The sequence below is a fragment of the Arvicola amphibius genome, chromosome 13, assembly GCF_903992535.2.
Source record: "Arvicola amphibius chromosome 13, mArvAmp1.2, whole genome shotgun sequence".
Lineage (NCBI taxonomy): Eukaryota > Metazoa > Chordata > Mammalia > Rodentia > Cricetidae > Arvicola > Arvicola amphibius.
The window spans coordinates 60697483-60713169 of NC_052059.1; the positions used below are offsets into that span (position 1 = coordinate 60697483).

General features: G+C 48.9%; 1 protein-coding gene and 1 non-coding gene across 2 annotated transcripts; one reads left to right on the forward strand and one right to left on the reverse strand.

The window, feature by feature from the left end:
- Window positions 1–3694: 3694 nt before the first annotated feature.
- Window positions 3695–3767, reverse strand: Trnar-acg. The gene has a single exon. It is a non-coding gene; the product is annotated as a tRNA-Arg (tRNA).
- Window positions 3768–3992: 225 nt separating this feature from the next.
- On the forward strand, window positions 3993–14189 carry Prmt5 (protein arginine methyltransferase 5). Its single transcript, XM_038310010.1, has 17 exons — window positions 3993–4223; window positions 4836–4954; window positions 5245–5330; window positions 6114–6248; window positions 6707–6819; window positions 6934–6983; window positions 8115–8278; window positions 9445–9606; window positions 10013–10090; window positions 10183–10241; window positions 10324–10446; window positions 10533–10708; window positions 11406–11515; window positions 11815–11908; window positions 12078–12194; window positions 12421–12485; window positions 13463–14189. Exons 1-17 carry the CDS (start codon window positions 4114–4116, stop codon window positions 13613–13615), a joined length of 1914 nt encoding a protein of 637 aa, XP_038165938.1. The 5' UTR covers window positions 3993–4113; the 3' UTR covers window positions 13616–14189.
- The last annotated feature ends 1498 nt before the right edge of the window (window positions 14190–15687 follow it).

The following is a 15687-nucleotide window of genomic DNA, read 5'->3' on the forward strand; positions in this document are numbered from 1 at the left end:
CGCAGTCACATGCTCTGCTTCCCCTCCCCCAGGGACATAGGAAAAGGTTGTAGGAGAGCAGGGCTGGGAACAGAGTTCCCAGGAGCTCTCAGCATCATATCCAATAGGCAACAAAGTCGGGTTTTTGGTTTGTTTGTTTCTCAAGATAGGGCTTCTCCATAGCTATGGAATTTGTTCTGAAACTTCCTCTGTAGACCAAGCTGGCCTCAAACTCACAGAGATCTGCCTGCCTCTGCCTCCTGAGTGCTGGGATTAAAGGTGTGCGCCACTACTGCCCTACTGAATTAGGTCAGTTTTAATAAAGAACAAAGACAACACAGATGGGAAAAATTCAGCTCCATGAGCATCCATGCTCCTGAAAGTCATTTTAACTAGTGAAAAAACAGTAGTCTACACATTTCTCTTCTTTTGGATTTCATAAAAAATAATTAACTTAATTCTATATTCATTGGTCTGAAGGTATCTGATTCCCCCGGTACTGAAATTACAGACAGTTGTGAGCTGCCATGTGGGTGCTGGGAATTGAATCTGGGTCCTCTTGAAGAGAAGAGCTCTTCACCGCTGAGCCATCCCTCCATCCCTCACCTGTGGATTTTTTTCGGGGGTGGGGCGGTTTCAAGACAGGGTTTTTCCTGTAGCTTTGGAGCCTGACCTGGAACTAGCTCTTGTAGACCAGGCTGGCCTCGAACTCACAGAGATCCGCCTGCCTCTGCCTCCTGAGTGCTGAGACTAAAGGCGTGCGCCACCACCGCCCGGCTTCACCTGTGGATTTTTAAGTCAGTGGAGCAACCACTACCTTGCTATCAGGAGTGAGACCCCAGCAACGACACAGATGGTCCACAACTAGAACCTTAGCTTCTCCAGAACAAACACTTCCCAAGCCTTCTGTGGATGTAGTTTGCTGGGTGCAGCTGAGGCAGAGAAAGGAGCCTTAGCAGCTGCTTTGTGTCCTGGGCTGTGGGCAGCGCCCTCACTTCCCAGGGACATCCACCTACTGGGGAAAGATCTGCAGCGAGGAATTGCAGATAAATTCTACAGATCTGGTCCCCATAGGGAGGAACTGGAGCTCTGCACTCGGGGTGTGGGCAGGGACGCGCGGAGTGAGATCCTTCCGGAAAGTATAGTGGGGACAGCGTCATAGGTAGAAAGGGAAAAAAAGAGGTCATACCTTTGTGAGTGTGTGTGTGTGTGAGAGAGAGAGAGATAGTGTTTGTGCATGAGTATGTGAGAGAGTGTGTGTATGAGTGTGTGTGAGTGTGTTTGTGTGTGTGAGAGTGTGTATGAGTGTGTGAGAGTCTGTGTATGAGTGAGTGTGTGTGTGAATGAGTGTGTATGAGTGAGTGTGTGTGTGAATGTGTGTATGAATGAGTGTGTATGAGTGAGTGTGTGTGTGGGGGCTGGTTTCAAGAGATCTTCCAGACGCAGTTTCCCAGAGAGCAGGGACTGTAAGTATACAGCTGCACCCGGTGGGAGACACCAGGCTCTCCTCCCGGCAATGCTGACACTCAGCATAGAAGTCATGCTGAAAGAGTTCACCGCTGTTATTATGGGATGGAAACGGCATGAGGCAGGGTGCTTGCTGGAAGTTTGAGGCCAGCCTGGGTTACACGGTGAATTCCAAGTCAGCCTCAGCTACAGAGGAAAACCCTTTTCCAAAAACCCAAGAACGGGGAAAGAAGGGAATGAGGAATGGAGGGAAGGAGGGATAGAGTAGGAGAGAAGAAAGAGGGAAGAGACAGGGAGGGAGGGAGTCTCTGAGTCTCCTATCTCTGATTTTCTTTCCCAGTCTAATCATGAGAACTTTCCATGTTGGAGAAGTTCCAACAGAAAGGTATCTTACAATATGCCTGTGTGGTGGTGTGGTGCTGGGAGTGTGGTGTGGTGTGGTGTGCTGTGCTGTGGTGTGCTGTGGTGTGGTGGTGTGGTATGATGTGGTGTGGTGTGGTGGTGTGGTGTGGTGTGGTGGTATGGTGTGGTGGTGTGCTGTGGTGGTGTGGTGTGCTGTGGTGGTGTGGTGTGGTGTGGTGGTGTGGTGGTGTGGTGTCATGTGCTGTGGTGATGTGGTGTGCTGTGGTGGTGTGGTGGTGTGGTGTGGTGTGGTGGTGTGCTGTGGTGGTGTGGTGGTGTGGTGTGGTGTGGTGGTGTGGTGTGGTGTGGTGTGGTGGTGTGGTGTGGTGTGGTGGTGTGGTTGTGGTGGTGTGTGGTGTGGTATGGTGTGCTGTGGTGGTGTGGTGGTGTGGTGTGGTGTGGTGGTGTGGTGTGGTGGTGTGGTGTGGTATGGTATGGTGTGATGTGGTGGTGTGGTGTGGTGGTGTGGTGTGGTGGTGTGTTGTGGTGGTGTGGTGTGTGGTGGTGTGATGTGGTGGTGTGGTGGTGTGGTGTGGGGTGGTGGTGTGGTATGGTGTGGTGTGGTGGTGTGGTGTGGTGTGGTATGGTGTGCTGTGGTGGTGTGGTGGTGTGGTGTGGTGTGGTATGGTGTGCTGTGGTGGTGTGGTGGTGTGGTGTGGTGGTGGTGTGGTGGTGGTGTGGTGTGGTATGGTGTGGTGTGGTGGTGTGGTGGTCATATGGTGTGCAGCTGGTACTGTAGTTGTACAAAAACATCCTCACCTCTCATGGTCCATTTTCTTGGTTCTCTGGTTCCTGACTGTCCTTCTTAGGGGTGCGGGGGAGTGAGACTTCCATTACCCAGGGCTCCTTAGAGCACATCCAATCCGCATCCTTCCTGTGTTGCCAAGGGCACTGTCTCCCAGAATCCACGATGATCTCACTAGTCAAGCTTTCTCGTCTGGAAACTTCCAAATATTGTCTGGTCCAGATGATTGTTCATGCACCTCTCTATTACACAGCACCCTCCTGATGACCAATTCTACACACCCGAACCCCAGATCTGATTCTCCCTGAATGCTCCCACTGCAAGGACAAACCGGTGGATGTCATCCCTATCCTGCACCCCCTCCCCTCCACCCCTACTCCTTGGTTCCTTGCTACTGAGTGAGTCCCTGAATTCTGTCAACGCCTCCTTGTCCTGGTTAGTTTTTTGTTTTTTGTGGTTTTTTTTTTTTTTTGTTTGCTTGTTTTTGTCAAGCTGACACAAGGCAGAGGGAACTTCAGCTGAGGAAATGCCTCCATCAGACTGGCCTGGAGGGCCCTCAACATTTGTGGGCGTCTTACCTTCAGGTATGTGTTTCTTATTTCCCTCCCTAGATCCTTCCTTCCTCTGTCATTTCCTTCCTTTCCAGCTGTGGACAGGAGGAAATGCGGAACAGTTTCATGATTCTTGGGCATTGTAACCTCCATTGAATTCTTTTTCTCTGAGGGGTGTGCGCACGCGAAGATGTTTATTTACATCTGAGTTTGAGACAGAATCACCAGGAATTAGTGGCTAAGTTACTATGGTCTATTTGTAAGTGTAGCATAGTAATGAGACAAAGCTCATCTTAATAGTCCATTCACTGAAATTTTCATGCTCAGATTCACTTAATTATACAAGAAGCGGCTTTGAAAAGACGAGTAGAAACGCCAGCATGCTTTGGCTACAACACCCAAGCAGGTTAAGACCTGAAATTGACAGCGTGAGCAGAATGAAGCAAATAAAGTGGTTGATAGACAAGGAAAGAAAAATACGTCTAAACTCGTTGTTTAGGAACAAATAATCTATTTGCAAGGGATGCAAATAAAGGAGTACCAGTCCCAACGAGCCAGCCAGGAGTCGAACCTGGAATCTTCTGATCCGTAGTCAGACGCGTTATCCATTGCGCCACTGGCCCGCAGACATTCTGGCCTGGCCCAATGATGATCCTTCAGGCTTATGCTGCAGGGTTGCATGGGACCTGTAGTCTCTCCGGAGCGCTTCAGACCGACAGGGCATTCTGGGAGATTGCTGGACGTCACCAGTGCGAGGTTGTCATTGGTAGAACCGGGGAGCCACAGCTACGTCACCGTGAGGCCTGTGGATTGGCGGGAGCGGCCGCAGGGTCCCTTCGCCTCCGCTCTGGAGCTTTGAAGACGCTCTGGTTGTTAGGGCGACTTGTCCCGCCTCCCGGGGACTCTTCTCAGCTTTGTGATTGGTCCTTAGTATCAAGGAATCCCGGCGTGGGCCGCGCGAGGGAAAAGATGGCGGCGATGGCAGTCGGAGGTGCCGGTGGCAGCCGCGTGTCCAGCGGCAGGGACCTGAATTGCGTCCCCGAAATAGCTGATACACTGGGTGCTGTGGCCAAGCAGGGGTGAGGGCTGGGCTTCCGCCAGAGGAATACGGGATCCAAAATTGGGGGACCAAGGAGGGCAGACTAGTCCCCCGCAGGGGATGAGGGCTTGAGACACCATTACTCTTTGAGTGGGGAAGACTTCGGCCAAGAACGAGAGGATGAAACTCTGGGAGGCGTGTGGTCACCGAGTTCAAAAGTCAGGGAGTTATTGGGTAAATTAAAAAAGGGACACAAGTCAGCCCATCTAGGGCCTTGGAGGCCGAGATTGAGAGTAGAAGGAAGTATAAAGGGGCGAGCGAGAGAAGAGGTTCATCTGGCTGGGGAGGCATGGGCAGTACTGGAACAAATCTGGATTCCACAGTCCTGGAAAGCCAGTGTTATTAGGGAAGAAAGAAAGCTACTTGACTTGGTTGTCCATCTTTTCTCATTCATCTTTCTCATGACTGTGTTTTGGGAAGAAATGAACGTACAATGTAGTGAAAGTGTGCCCCAGGCTGAGCTGAACTCAGTAGCCCGCGGGGAGATTGATGGCTTTATAGAACTGTGCAAAATCAAGACAGTTTAAATCCAGTTGGTTGGATCTCCGGGTCCTCACTTTACATGATAATTCTGAATCTGTCGCGGTTGTAGGTTTGATTTCCTCTGCATGCCTATCTTCCACCCGCGTTTCAAGAGGGAGTTCATTCAAGAGCCTGCTAAGAACCGGCCTGGCCCCCAGACGCGATCAGACCTGCTGCTGTCGGGAAGGGGTAGGGACAATCCAATGTGCCCTTAATTATTATTAGAGGCAGCAATGACTTCTGCTTTATAGGCCTTCTTTTCCTCCTTTTCTGACTTGGTTATATTGGTTAGTCCTGTGATATAGGTAACTCTTGTTTTCTTCATGTTTACTTAGTAAAAGCTGTACTCCCCATTCTTTATCTGAGAGAAAAGACTTGGTTTCCCCTCTACTCATTATTTCCTGCTGAGAACTAGACATTGAACAAGAAAATGCCAGACCTCAGTGAGTCTTTGTTTTTTCTTGGGTGGGGATGTGCAGACTGGAATACGCTAATTGTGGGAAAGCTTTCTCCATGGATCCATCCCGACTCGAAAGTGGAGAAGATCCGAAGGAACTCGGAGGCGGTAAGGCAATTTGATTTCTCTCTGGGGTCCTTTTGAAGATTAGGTCTGAGGTAGGCATTGTGGCACCTGCCTGTAATCTCAGCATTTGGAAGACTGTTCCACATCGGGAAGAAAATGAAGGAGGATTGAGAGCTCCAAGCCAGGAAAAGAAAAGGAGGAAAAAAAGAAAGAAATTAGTTCTGTCATCAGACTGGGTTAGAGTAACTGCCACTCCCCAGAACCTGGTGAATCAGAGTACAGTTAAATGCTGGCTGTGGTGGTCACATCTGTAACTCAACAGAGACAGGCAGATCTCTGAGTTGGACGCCAGCTTGGTCTACTTAGAGTTCCAGGCCAGTCAGGGCTACGTTCTAAGATCTTGTTTCATTCCAGTTTTAGTATATGTGCTGCCAAAGTGAGCGTAAGGCTCTGATTCAAAAAAAAAGTTTGAGTTCAAGGCTTGCCTGATCTACATAGTTCTAGGATAGCCAGGACTATGTAGACAGACCCTCAAAAATACAAAAATCACTGAGCAGTGGTGGTGCATGCTTTTAATCCTAGCATTTGGGAGGCAGAGGCAGGCGGATCTCTTCTGAGTTTGAGGTCAGCCTGGTCTACAGAACTAGTTCCAGGACTGTGGAGGCTGAGTGAGGAAGATTGCCTCCAATTCAAGGTCAAACTGACTTAGAATAGTGAATTCCAGAACAGCCTGGGCCGCAGTGTTGGATCCAGTTTTAACTTCTCCCTACCTCAAAAGGATTTGGTTCCTGGCTCTCAATGGTTTTCTCATTCCCTGTGTTTCAGGCCATGCTACAGGAGCTGAATTTTGGGGCATATTTGGGTCTTCCAGCTTTCCTGTTGCCCCTGAAGCAGGAGGACAACACAAACCTGGCCAGAGTTCTGACCAACCATATCCATACTGGCCACCACTCTTCCATGGTATGGTTTCTCGTGTGTGTTGTGGTAGTCAGCTGTGAGATGCACCTTTGCTAGTTGTGCCCCAGTGCGTTTGGCTGAATGGAAATGTCAGTACTGCCCACCTTCCACCCCCCACCCCCCCAGCCTCAAAGTGGTGTAGGGAGTTTCAGAACAGAATCTGTGGGGCTAGAGGAGCAGCTCAGTGGTGGATGACCTGCCTAACATACATGAGGTTCTGGGTGAGTCTTACACTGTAAAACAAAAGCTAGTCATAGAAAATACTTGATTGTTTCTAGTTAGAATAAAAGATAAGTTAGGCGTCTGCATAGGGACGTGTATAAAATATTAAACACAGATGTAATTAAATTTAGAAAAGCATATGAAGAGATTGTGATCTGGATCAAGGTCTTTTGAGGAAACTTTCTGGACCCGATTAGTTGAAAACAGTGTTCTAACTAATGGTACCTGTTCGCATGCAGTTCTGGATGAGGGTGCCCTTGGTGGCTCCAGAGGACCTGAGAGATGATGTCATTGAGAATGTCCCAACTTCACATACGGAGGAGTACAGTGGAGAAGAGAAAACGTGGATGTGGTGCGTCTCCTCTTCCTGCATGGGGTGGGGGGAGGAGTACGGGGGACTGGAGGAGGAGCTCCTTGAGCTGAGTCACATGCATTTGACGGTGTTTCTGTTTCTGATTCTGGGCAGGTGGCATAACTTCCGGACTCTGTGTGACTATAGCAAGAGAATTGCAGTAGGTAAGTCCACAAGGGCCCTGGGATAGGAGTAACCTCCTAGGAGTAAGAATCAGCAGGCTGGGTATGGTGGCCCACTGCTTTTCATCCCAGGGCATGGGAGGCAGAGGCAGGTAGATCTCTTTGAGTTCAAGGCCAGCCTGGTTTACAGAGCTAGTTCCAGGACAGCTAGGGCTGTTACATAGAGAAACCTTGTCTCAAAAAAACAAGAAACAAAAAAAACCAAAAAAAAATCCCAAACCAAAAGCCAACAGTCTCAGGATTGGAGCAATGGTTCAGTGGTTAAGAGTGCTTACTGCTCTGGTCTCTGAGGACCAGAGTTCAAATCCCAGCGCCCACACTGGATGGCTCACAACTGCATATTAACCCTAACTCCAGAGGATCTGATGCCCTCTTCTGGCCTCCATGGTACCTGCACACACATAGTATATGTACATACATAACGCTTGTGACATAAATAAAAATAAAAGTAACTCTAAAAAAACAAAGATCAACAGTCTCGTGAGATTGGGGGTGTGAGTCAGTTGGTAGAGCACTTGCTTGCATTTATACATGAAGCCCTAAGTAAGATTCATAGCACACACAAAACCAGATGTAAAGGCACGTGCCTGCAGTTCTAACACTCAGGAGGTGGAGGCAGGAGGATCAGAAGTTCATGAGAGTTCAGTGTTATACTGGGCTACTTGAGACCCGCTCTGAAAACAGAACCAGCACTGATCATTCTATTTTCATGCACCTTTTTTTTGGCGGGGGGGTTCTCTGGGTAGCCCTGGCTGTCCTGGAACTAGCTTTTGTAGACCAGGCTGGCTTCGAATTCACAGAGCTCCTCCTGCCTCTGCCTCCCAAGTGCTGGGATTAAAGGCGTGCGCCACCACCGCCTGGCCTATTTTCATGCACCTTTAATCCCTGAACGGAGGAGGTGGATCTCTATGAGTTTGAGGCCATCTAAGACTACACAGTGAGAACTTGTCTAAAAAAAGGGAGAAAGAAGTGAGTTCTGTTTGTAGTAGACATTTTGGCTGCTTTTCTTGGGCTCAACCACCAGTTTTCAACAGAAGGAAAAAAACTTGTACCCAGTAAGACAGGGTTCCCTGCCAAACCCCAGGTGATAGGCCTTTTTCTTCCTTTGTGTAGCTCTTGAAATTGGGGCTGACCTTCCGTCTAATCACGTCATCGATCGTTGGCTTGGAGAGCCCATCAAAGCAGCCATTCTCCCCACCAGCATTTTCCTCACCAACAAGAAGGGATTTCCTGTTCTTTCTAAGATGCAGCAGAGGCTGATCTTCCGGCTACTCAAGGTGGGTAGCCTTGAGTATCTCCTGACTCACTCACTTGTACTTGACTTTTTTCCCTCTGGAAAAGGGACAGGTGATTATTCGCTTTGTGATTTCTGGAGAAGGAACCAAACTTCATAAGAAATGTGTTACATAAGTATTAAATAAAGTAAGAGGCTGGGTGTGATGACTCACACACCGTTCATCCCAGCACTGGGAGGCAGAAGCAAGCAGATCTCTGCGTTCTCAGTCAGTCTGGCCTTCTAGGCCAGCCAGGCCCTGTTTGTCTCAAACAGACAGGCAAACAAGTAAGAAGTTAAAGGATCTTGTGTGTAGGGGGTGTGAAGTCCTTGTGTGTAGGGAGTGTGAAGCTCATTGCACTCACAGATCACCAGAGAAACCAGGAGTGTTAAGCATGCAGGATTGTCCTTTCAAAGGGAAGGACATAAAACCTGTTCTTCCATCCAGAAAGCTTGGAATATAAGTGATCAATAGTTTGGTGATCTGTGTTATATGTTGGGCCAAACCATATCAAACTTCTACAACCAGGACTAGCGGTGACTAGTAGTCTAAATGACCCTTACATTATCTGTGTAGCCAGGGACTTCCCCAAGCTCCCATCTAGATGTGGCTAACAGTCCAAATGACCTCTGCACTATATGTATGACCAAGACCAGGCCAGATCCTTCCTTAGGCCCTTAAGCTAGTACAGGTAGCCTATCTTTAGAACCCATCTTCTTGGAAGAAACGACAGATACTTTGAGTTGAGTTTTGATGTAGTTATGCCTCCTTGTGCACCAGGGATTATATTATCCCAGCAAACGTTTTCTCAAATTCTACTGTGTTTAAATATACTGGCAATGAACCGCTTGGTATCAGACTCCCAAAGTTTGATGCAGCCTAAGTCAGGCTGAACTGAATTTTCATTCTTACCTTTTTGGGGATTGTTTTCCTCCCTGCCATGTCCCTGCAGGGACCCCCCTCACTTGTGGCCCTTTGAGTCAGGATGATGCTTTTTTGGCATATGAGGACTTCATAGATTTATCAAAGCCCCACATTTTTTGGCACCGGGAATGTCGCTGGAGAACTGGGGTGTAGGTCTTATTTTATGTTAGGGCTTCTGGTCGTAAGCCATAATGTCTAAGGGTCCTGGTTTGTGAGCCGGGCCCAACGCTCTGACTTCCTCACAGTTGGAGGTGCAGTTCATCATCACGGGCACCAACCACCACGCAGAGAAGGAATTCTGCTCCTACCTCCAGTACTTGGAATACTTAAGCCAAAATCGTCCTCCACCCAATGCTTACGAACTCTTTGCCAAAGGCTATGAAGACTACCTGCAGTCCCCACTTCAGGTAGGTTTGGTGAGAAAAGGGACAGGAGAGGTTATTCAGCAGTTAAGAGTACTGGCTTCTCTTCCGGAGGACCTAGTTTGATTCCCAGCACTCCCCTGGTGGCTCACAGCTGTGACTCCAGTCCTGGATTCGGGTGCCCTTTCCTCAAGCACTGCCTGCATGCAGTGTACAGGCATACATACAGGCAAAAGACCCACACACAAATACTTTTCAATTGAAAAAAAAATCTCACAAAGCCATAATAATAATAATAATAACAATAAATAATAATAATAATAGCAAGAGCTATCTCTTGAGAGTAGGTGATCCAGGATCCTACTAAAATTCAGGAAGCAATGGGAGATTTTTTGATATTTTGGCCATTTGCCAAAAACTGGCCAACTTGTTCTCTCTTCTCATTTACCAGCCACTGATGGATAACCTGGAATCTCAGACATACGAAGTATTTGAAAAGGACCCCATCAAATACTCTCAGTATCAGCAGGTATAGTGTTGGCTTCAGGGTGGTGGAGCACAGGGTAGGATCAGTGAAGAAGGGGTCATAGCTATGAGCTTTTCTGTCCCCCCACTCCTCAGGCTATCTATAAGTGTTTGCTAGACCGAGTACCAGAAGAAGAAAAGGAGACCAATGTCCAGTGAGTGCTTTTCTTAAGTTCCTGGGGAGCTCTGGGCCTGTATCTCCATCTGCTCAGTTTGCTTGACTCTATCTTTCCTTAGGGTACTGATGGTGCTCGGTGCAGGCCGGGGTCCTCTGGTGAATGCATCTCTCCGGGCAGCCAAGCAGGCTGACCGGCGGATAAGGCTGTATGCTGTGGAGAAGAACCCCAATGCTGTGGTGACGTGAGTAACAGCCTGCATGCTGGGCGGCTTGTCCTGGGTCCCAGTGTCCAGCTCCAATGCTTCCTACTTTATCACCTCTGTTTCAGGCTGGAGAACTGGCAGTTTGAAGAATGGGGGAGCCAGGTGACGGTTGTCTCATCAGACATGCGGGAATGGGTGGCTCCAGAGAAAGCAGACATCATTGTCAGCGAGCTTCTGGGCTCCTTTGCCGACAATGAGCTGTCCCCCGAGTGTCTAGATGGAGCACAGCACTTCCTGAAAGGTTTGTCCAGGCTGGGTGGGAGGCAGTTGGTTAGTCTGGGAAGCAGCCTGGGGAATCGGATCAGATCATATGGCCTCAAAATGATATCCACTATCAAAGCTTCAGAGAGCTAAAAGTGGGGGGAACTAGAGATTCTTTACCTGAGGTCTGTGGCCTCCTGGAGTTATCATAATGTATATGCACTTGGAGGGCCAGGGAGTAGGATCTAGCCTTAGAGCATTTACCTAAAATGAGGCTCAGGGTACAACCTCTACCATAGGGTGGTATTTGAGCTTAATGTTCATTGGGAACTTTCATGGGGTGTTATGATCCCCACAAAATTTCAATACCATCAGATTACAGATACCCGTCAGCGGTGGGCTATGTACATAATGTGGTCCCATAGGATTATGTCATCAGGGACATAGTCACCTTAGTTTGTGTAAGGACCGTTGTTTTTCCATAGTAATTTAGCAGTCACCACAGAATTTGTTGTTACTAAGTAGTGCATGACTCTGGCACATTTCTTTGTGTTTACTCTGTGGCTCTAAATTAGTGGAATAATAATAAGAGTGGAATCCCTATGGCACATCAGCCTGTCTTCCTGCCATGCCCATAGTGGCCTTGACTTGGCTTGTTTTATTGTTGGAGCTTTCAGTCAGTGCAAACGTGCTATTTCCCTCCATTTGGAAACTGATTTGACCCTATTGCTCTGCAGATGATGGTGTGAGCATCCCTGGAGAATACACCTCCTTCCTGGCTCCCATTTCTTCCTCTAAGTTGTACAATGAGGTCCGAGCCTGTCGGGAAAAGGACCGTGACCCTGAGGTAAAGAGCTGCTTTTCTGGAAGGTGGGAATATTCTTTAGTCTTCTCTATTTTCTTCTGTGGAGCAGATGAAGAAGTGAAAGAAATTGGGAGTGAAGGAGGTGGTTGAAGAGAAGCAGTGATTTTGTCTGTTTCTTTGATTCTGGGGTTTGAGTTCCCTCTGGGGAAGTTGGTACCTCCTGTCGGTGTCCTCTGGTTCTTGCTCTCTTCCTCTGTGCAGGCACAGTTTGAGATGCCTTACGTGGTTCTTGCTCTGTGCAGGCAGTTTGAGATGCCTTACGTGGTTCTTGCTCTGTGCAGGCACAGTTTGAGATGCCTTACGTGGTTCGGCTGCACAACTTCCACCAGCTGTCTGCACCACAGCCCTGTTTCACCTTCAGCCATCCCAACCGAGGTAGGTTCTCACGTGGCCATCCTGACTGGGAAGGGTGTAAGCTCTCCTGCTTCCTCCCTTGTTATCCAAGTCTGCGCATCTAGTCCTCTGGGGCTAGATCTTACTCTACGTTCACCAAGTCGTCTAGGGTTTCTGGTCCCTTGTCATCCTCCCACATCTTTCCTATCAGACCCTATGATTGACAACAACCGCTACTGTACCCTGGAGTTTCCCGTGGAAGTGAATACGGTGCTACATGGCTTTGCAGGCTACTTTGAGACTGTGCTTTATCGGGACATCAGTCTGAGTGAGTGAATGGGACAGCATTAGAGGGCATCACGGCATGGGTGGCTCATGTTCAGTCTTATGTTCTTGAGGCTGCTCCAGAATACTCCTTCCTGGTCCAGCACACTAATTTAGTGGGGCCCAGAGTCAGGGAGTGGAGATCTTTGATTCTTCCTTTCATGATCACAGACGATCATAGGTGGGCGGGAAAGTGGAGCCTCAAGGTTTCCTTTGTTTCGTCTCCACAGGTATCCGTCCAGAGACCCACTCTCCCGGGATGTTCTCATGGTTCCCCATCCTCTTCCCCATTAAGGTAGGCATCACCTCTCAGGCTGTAGGCTAAGGGAGAACGCCTGCCCCTCAGCTAGTTGGCTGTAACCCATGCTCTGCTCTGTCACTTGCTCTGAGAAGTTGGTACATCTTGGTTGGGGTTACCTAAGTGACTTACCTGGAGTCCCGGCATCTCTGACCACTCCTGCCCAGTCTTTTTTTTAATTTTTTTTTTTTTTTTTTTTTTGGTTTTTCGAGACAGGGTTTCTCTGTAGTTTCTAGAGCCTGTCCTGGAACTAGCTCTTGTAGACCAGGCTGGCCTCGAACTCAGAGATCTGCCTGCCTCTGCCTCCCGAGTGCTAGGATTAAAGGCGTGCGCCACCACCGCCTGGCTCCTGCCCAGTCTTTACCTGGAACAGGAATCACTTTTTAAACTGTAATTTGCATTCGTCTCACTATTTAACCCCTTCAGTGCCTTCCTGCTGCCCTCAGGTGAAAATCTGGAATGATGTTGTAGGAGTTAGTTTGGTGGATTTTCCTGTCTCCCAGCTGTCGCCTCTAGTGTTTATTCCTCTCTGCTTTGCCTGTGAGGGTCTTTGCTCATCTTGCCTCTCTGCTAACTGAGCTAGGTTTCCGGGAACATTCCTACTGTTAGATGGTTTTCCAGGCCTCCTGGAGTAGGTCGGCTTCCTCTTAGGTGTTTTCGTGTTGTCCTGTCCATGCTCATAGGCACCACTACCCTTTGTCGCTAAGTGTTCCATATTTTAACACAGCAGGTAAGTTGTGAAGGTCAAAATATCTTGCTGTGTTTATCTTTTGTTGTTTGGTTTTGAGATAGGGTTTGAAATTGTAGCCCAAGTTGGCTTTGAATTCCTGATCCTCCTGCCTCAGCCTCTTGAGTGTTGGGGTTATAGGTTTGTACCCCACATTTCTCATCTAATCTCTGCCTATCCTAACATATTTTTATTACCAAGCATAGTTCATCAGGTCTCCTAACCCTCCCTGTCTTTCCTGTTACAGCAGCCCATCACGGTGCGCGAAGGGCAGAGCATCTGTGTGCGTTTCTGGCGATGCAGCAATTCTAAGAAGGTGTGGTACGAGTGGGCGGTGACAGCACCGGTCTGTTCTTCTATTCACAACCCCACGGGCCGTTCCTATACCATCGGTCTCTAGCCCTGTGTGCAGTGTCAGAGCCGTGGAAGCGCTTTGAGTTCTGTCCCCACAGCACAGAAGGTGCAGGACATCTGCTGGTACGGTTCACCTGTGAGCCCCCCGCCCGCCTGTCAGAGAGGACCGCTTCAGTCTGCTTTCCTACCTTATGTCACGGTGGGCGAGGGGTAGGCATTCCAGGACTAAGCATGCTGGTGCACACCTCTGATCCCAGCACTCTGGAGGCAGAGGCAGGTGATCTCTGAGTTCAAGGCTAGCCTGGTCTGCCTAGCGAGTTTCAGGCCAACTAGGGCTGCATAGTGAGACCCTGTTTCCCAAAAGGAAAAAAAAAAAGACGGGACACAAACCACCAATCCTCCAATACCTCTGGCGAGGGCACGAAGGATTAGTAGTGCTGAATGTGAAACAGCACGAACAGGAACTCAGCCTTCAGAGCAGGGGTCGGGGGAAAGCAAGGTTTGTGGATCAGCCCCAAGACGTGCACTGAACAAATTTCCAGCCTTTGCCTTATTCTGTTGTTGTTTGGATGGCTTTGTGTAAGGAGTTACACAATAAAGTGAAGTTATGGCCTCTGCTACTTTCTGCCTGTTTTCCTCCGCTTCCCTTAAATCTGGGCATGCCAGGTCTGCACTCCTGCCTTACCTAGGATCCAAAGGACCTAAGAAGCTGAGTGAGAGCTGGGGATGTTCTGTGCGTCCCCTGCCCCCACACCTCCACACACCCCTCCCCTGGGGCTTCTGGGTGTAGGCTTTCTGACTGGTCCATTAGGCCCATCAGTCTCTTCTCTAGGAAAGAGATACAGCCTTTGCTGTTAGTATTCAGGCATCTGCACTGGCCTGCCCTTGGAGTCTGTGTCCTCAGCTGTAGCCAATAAGAACGCTGCCCGTGCACATTCACTATAGTCCCTTTTAAAAGGGCCCTGCCTGCCTCCCATCCTCTCTGTCTCTGTGTTTGCTCTTCTGTCACTCCTGTCCCCAGAGGCTGGTCTCCCCTCTCTCATCCCCCCTTTTCCCATTCACTTTCACCCAATAAAAAAACCTCTCCACCCGAGCTCTGTGTATGGCATCTTTCTCTCTTGTGCCGCTTTTTCCTAAATTACATTTGCCACTTTGGGGGAATTAGTACTAACTTCGGCTCTAACCACCAGTGACTTGGGAGTAGTGCATGATTGGGCACTGAAGTCCCCAGGAGTTTTGGAGTGAGGGTTGGCACCATCAGTTCTTCTCATAGAGAATACTTAGTGCAGCATCCACGCCACCGAGGAATGACCTCGGCTTACGCTTGCGGTAGGGGGCAGTGTGGGGTGCTGATTTGGACAGCAGTATAGCCTAGGAACCTGTGGCAATATTCAAATCCCATGTAGTGAGGTCAGGAGGGGCAGTCTGGACGGTTGGGTAGCTGCCCACTCAGGATGGAGATGTGGGACCCTACAACACCATCTCCAAGAAAGCAGATCCTATCCTCTTCAAGTGCCCAACCTGTTGAATGAGGTACCATTAGCATCTGTATTGGGGGAATGAGTGAGTCTTTCCTCCATCTGTTTCCCTTACTTCTGCAAGTCACTTAGCCAAGGAGTGAGTGGTGAGCACCTGCCAGAACAACCACCAAAGCATCTACCAAAAGATACCTGCCAAAGCACCTTAGACATGTCTGGCCCAGGTCAGTGACTTTGCCCAGGTTCCGTCATCCCTCAAATGCCAACGTTTGCTAAGTTCTTCCTGAAGTGGCGGATTGGTTTTTAAGCATTCCTTCATCCTTTTAGCAATGTGGTCCTCATTTGTCAGAGTCCAGGCATTGCTACGGCGGGTGGTTAATGTGGTATTTGGAGCAGGGGTGGAAGAATAGCCTGCAGTGCTTTGATGTGATTTAATGCCCCTTGAAGGGCTGGAGAGATAACTCATCAGTTAAGGATACTAGCTGCTTTTTCAGAGGACCTGGGTTCAATTTCCAACACCCACATGGTATTCACAACCTTCCATAACTCCTGTTCCCGTACCTCTTCTGAGCTTCATAGGCAACAGGCACACACATGGTGCATAGGCATGCAGCCAGAACACCCATTCACATAATTAATG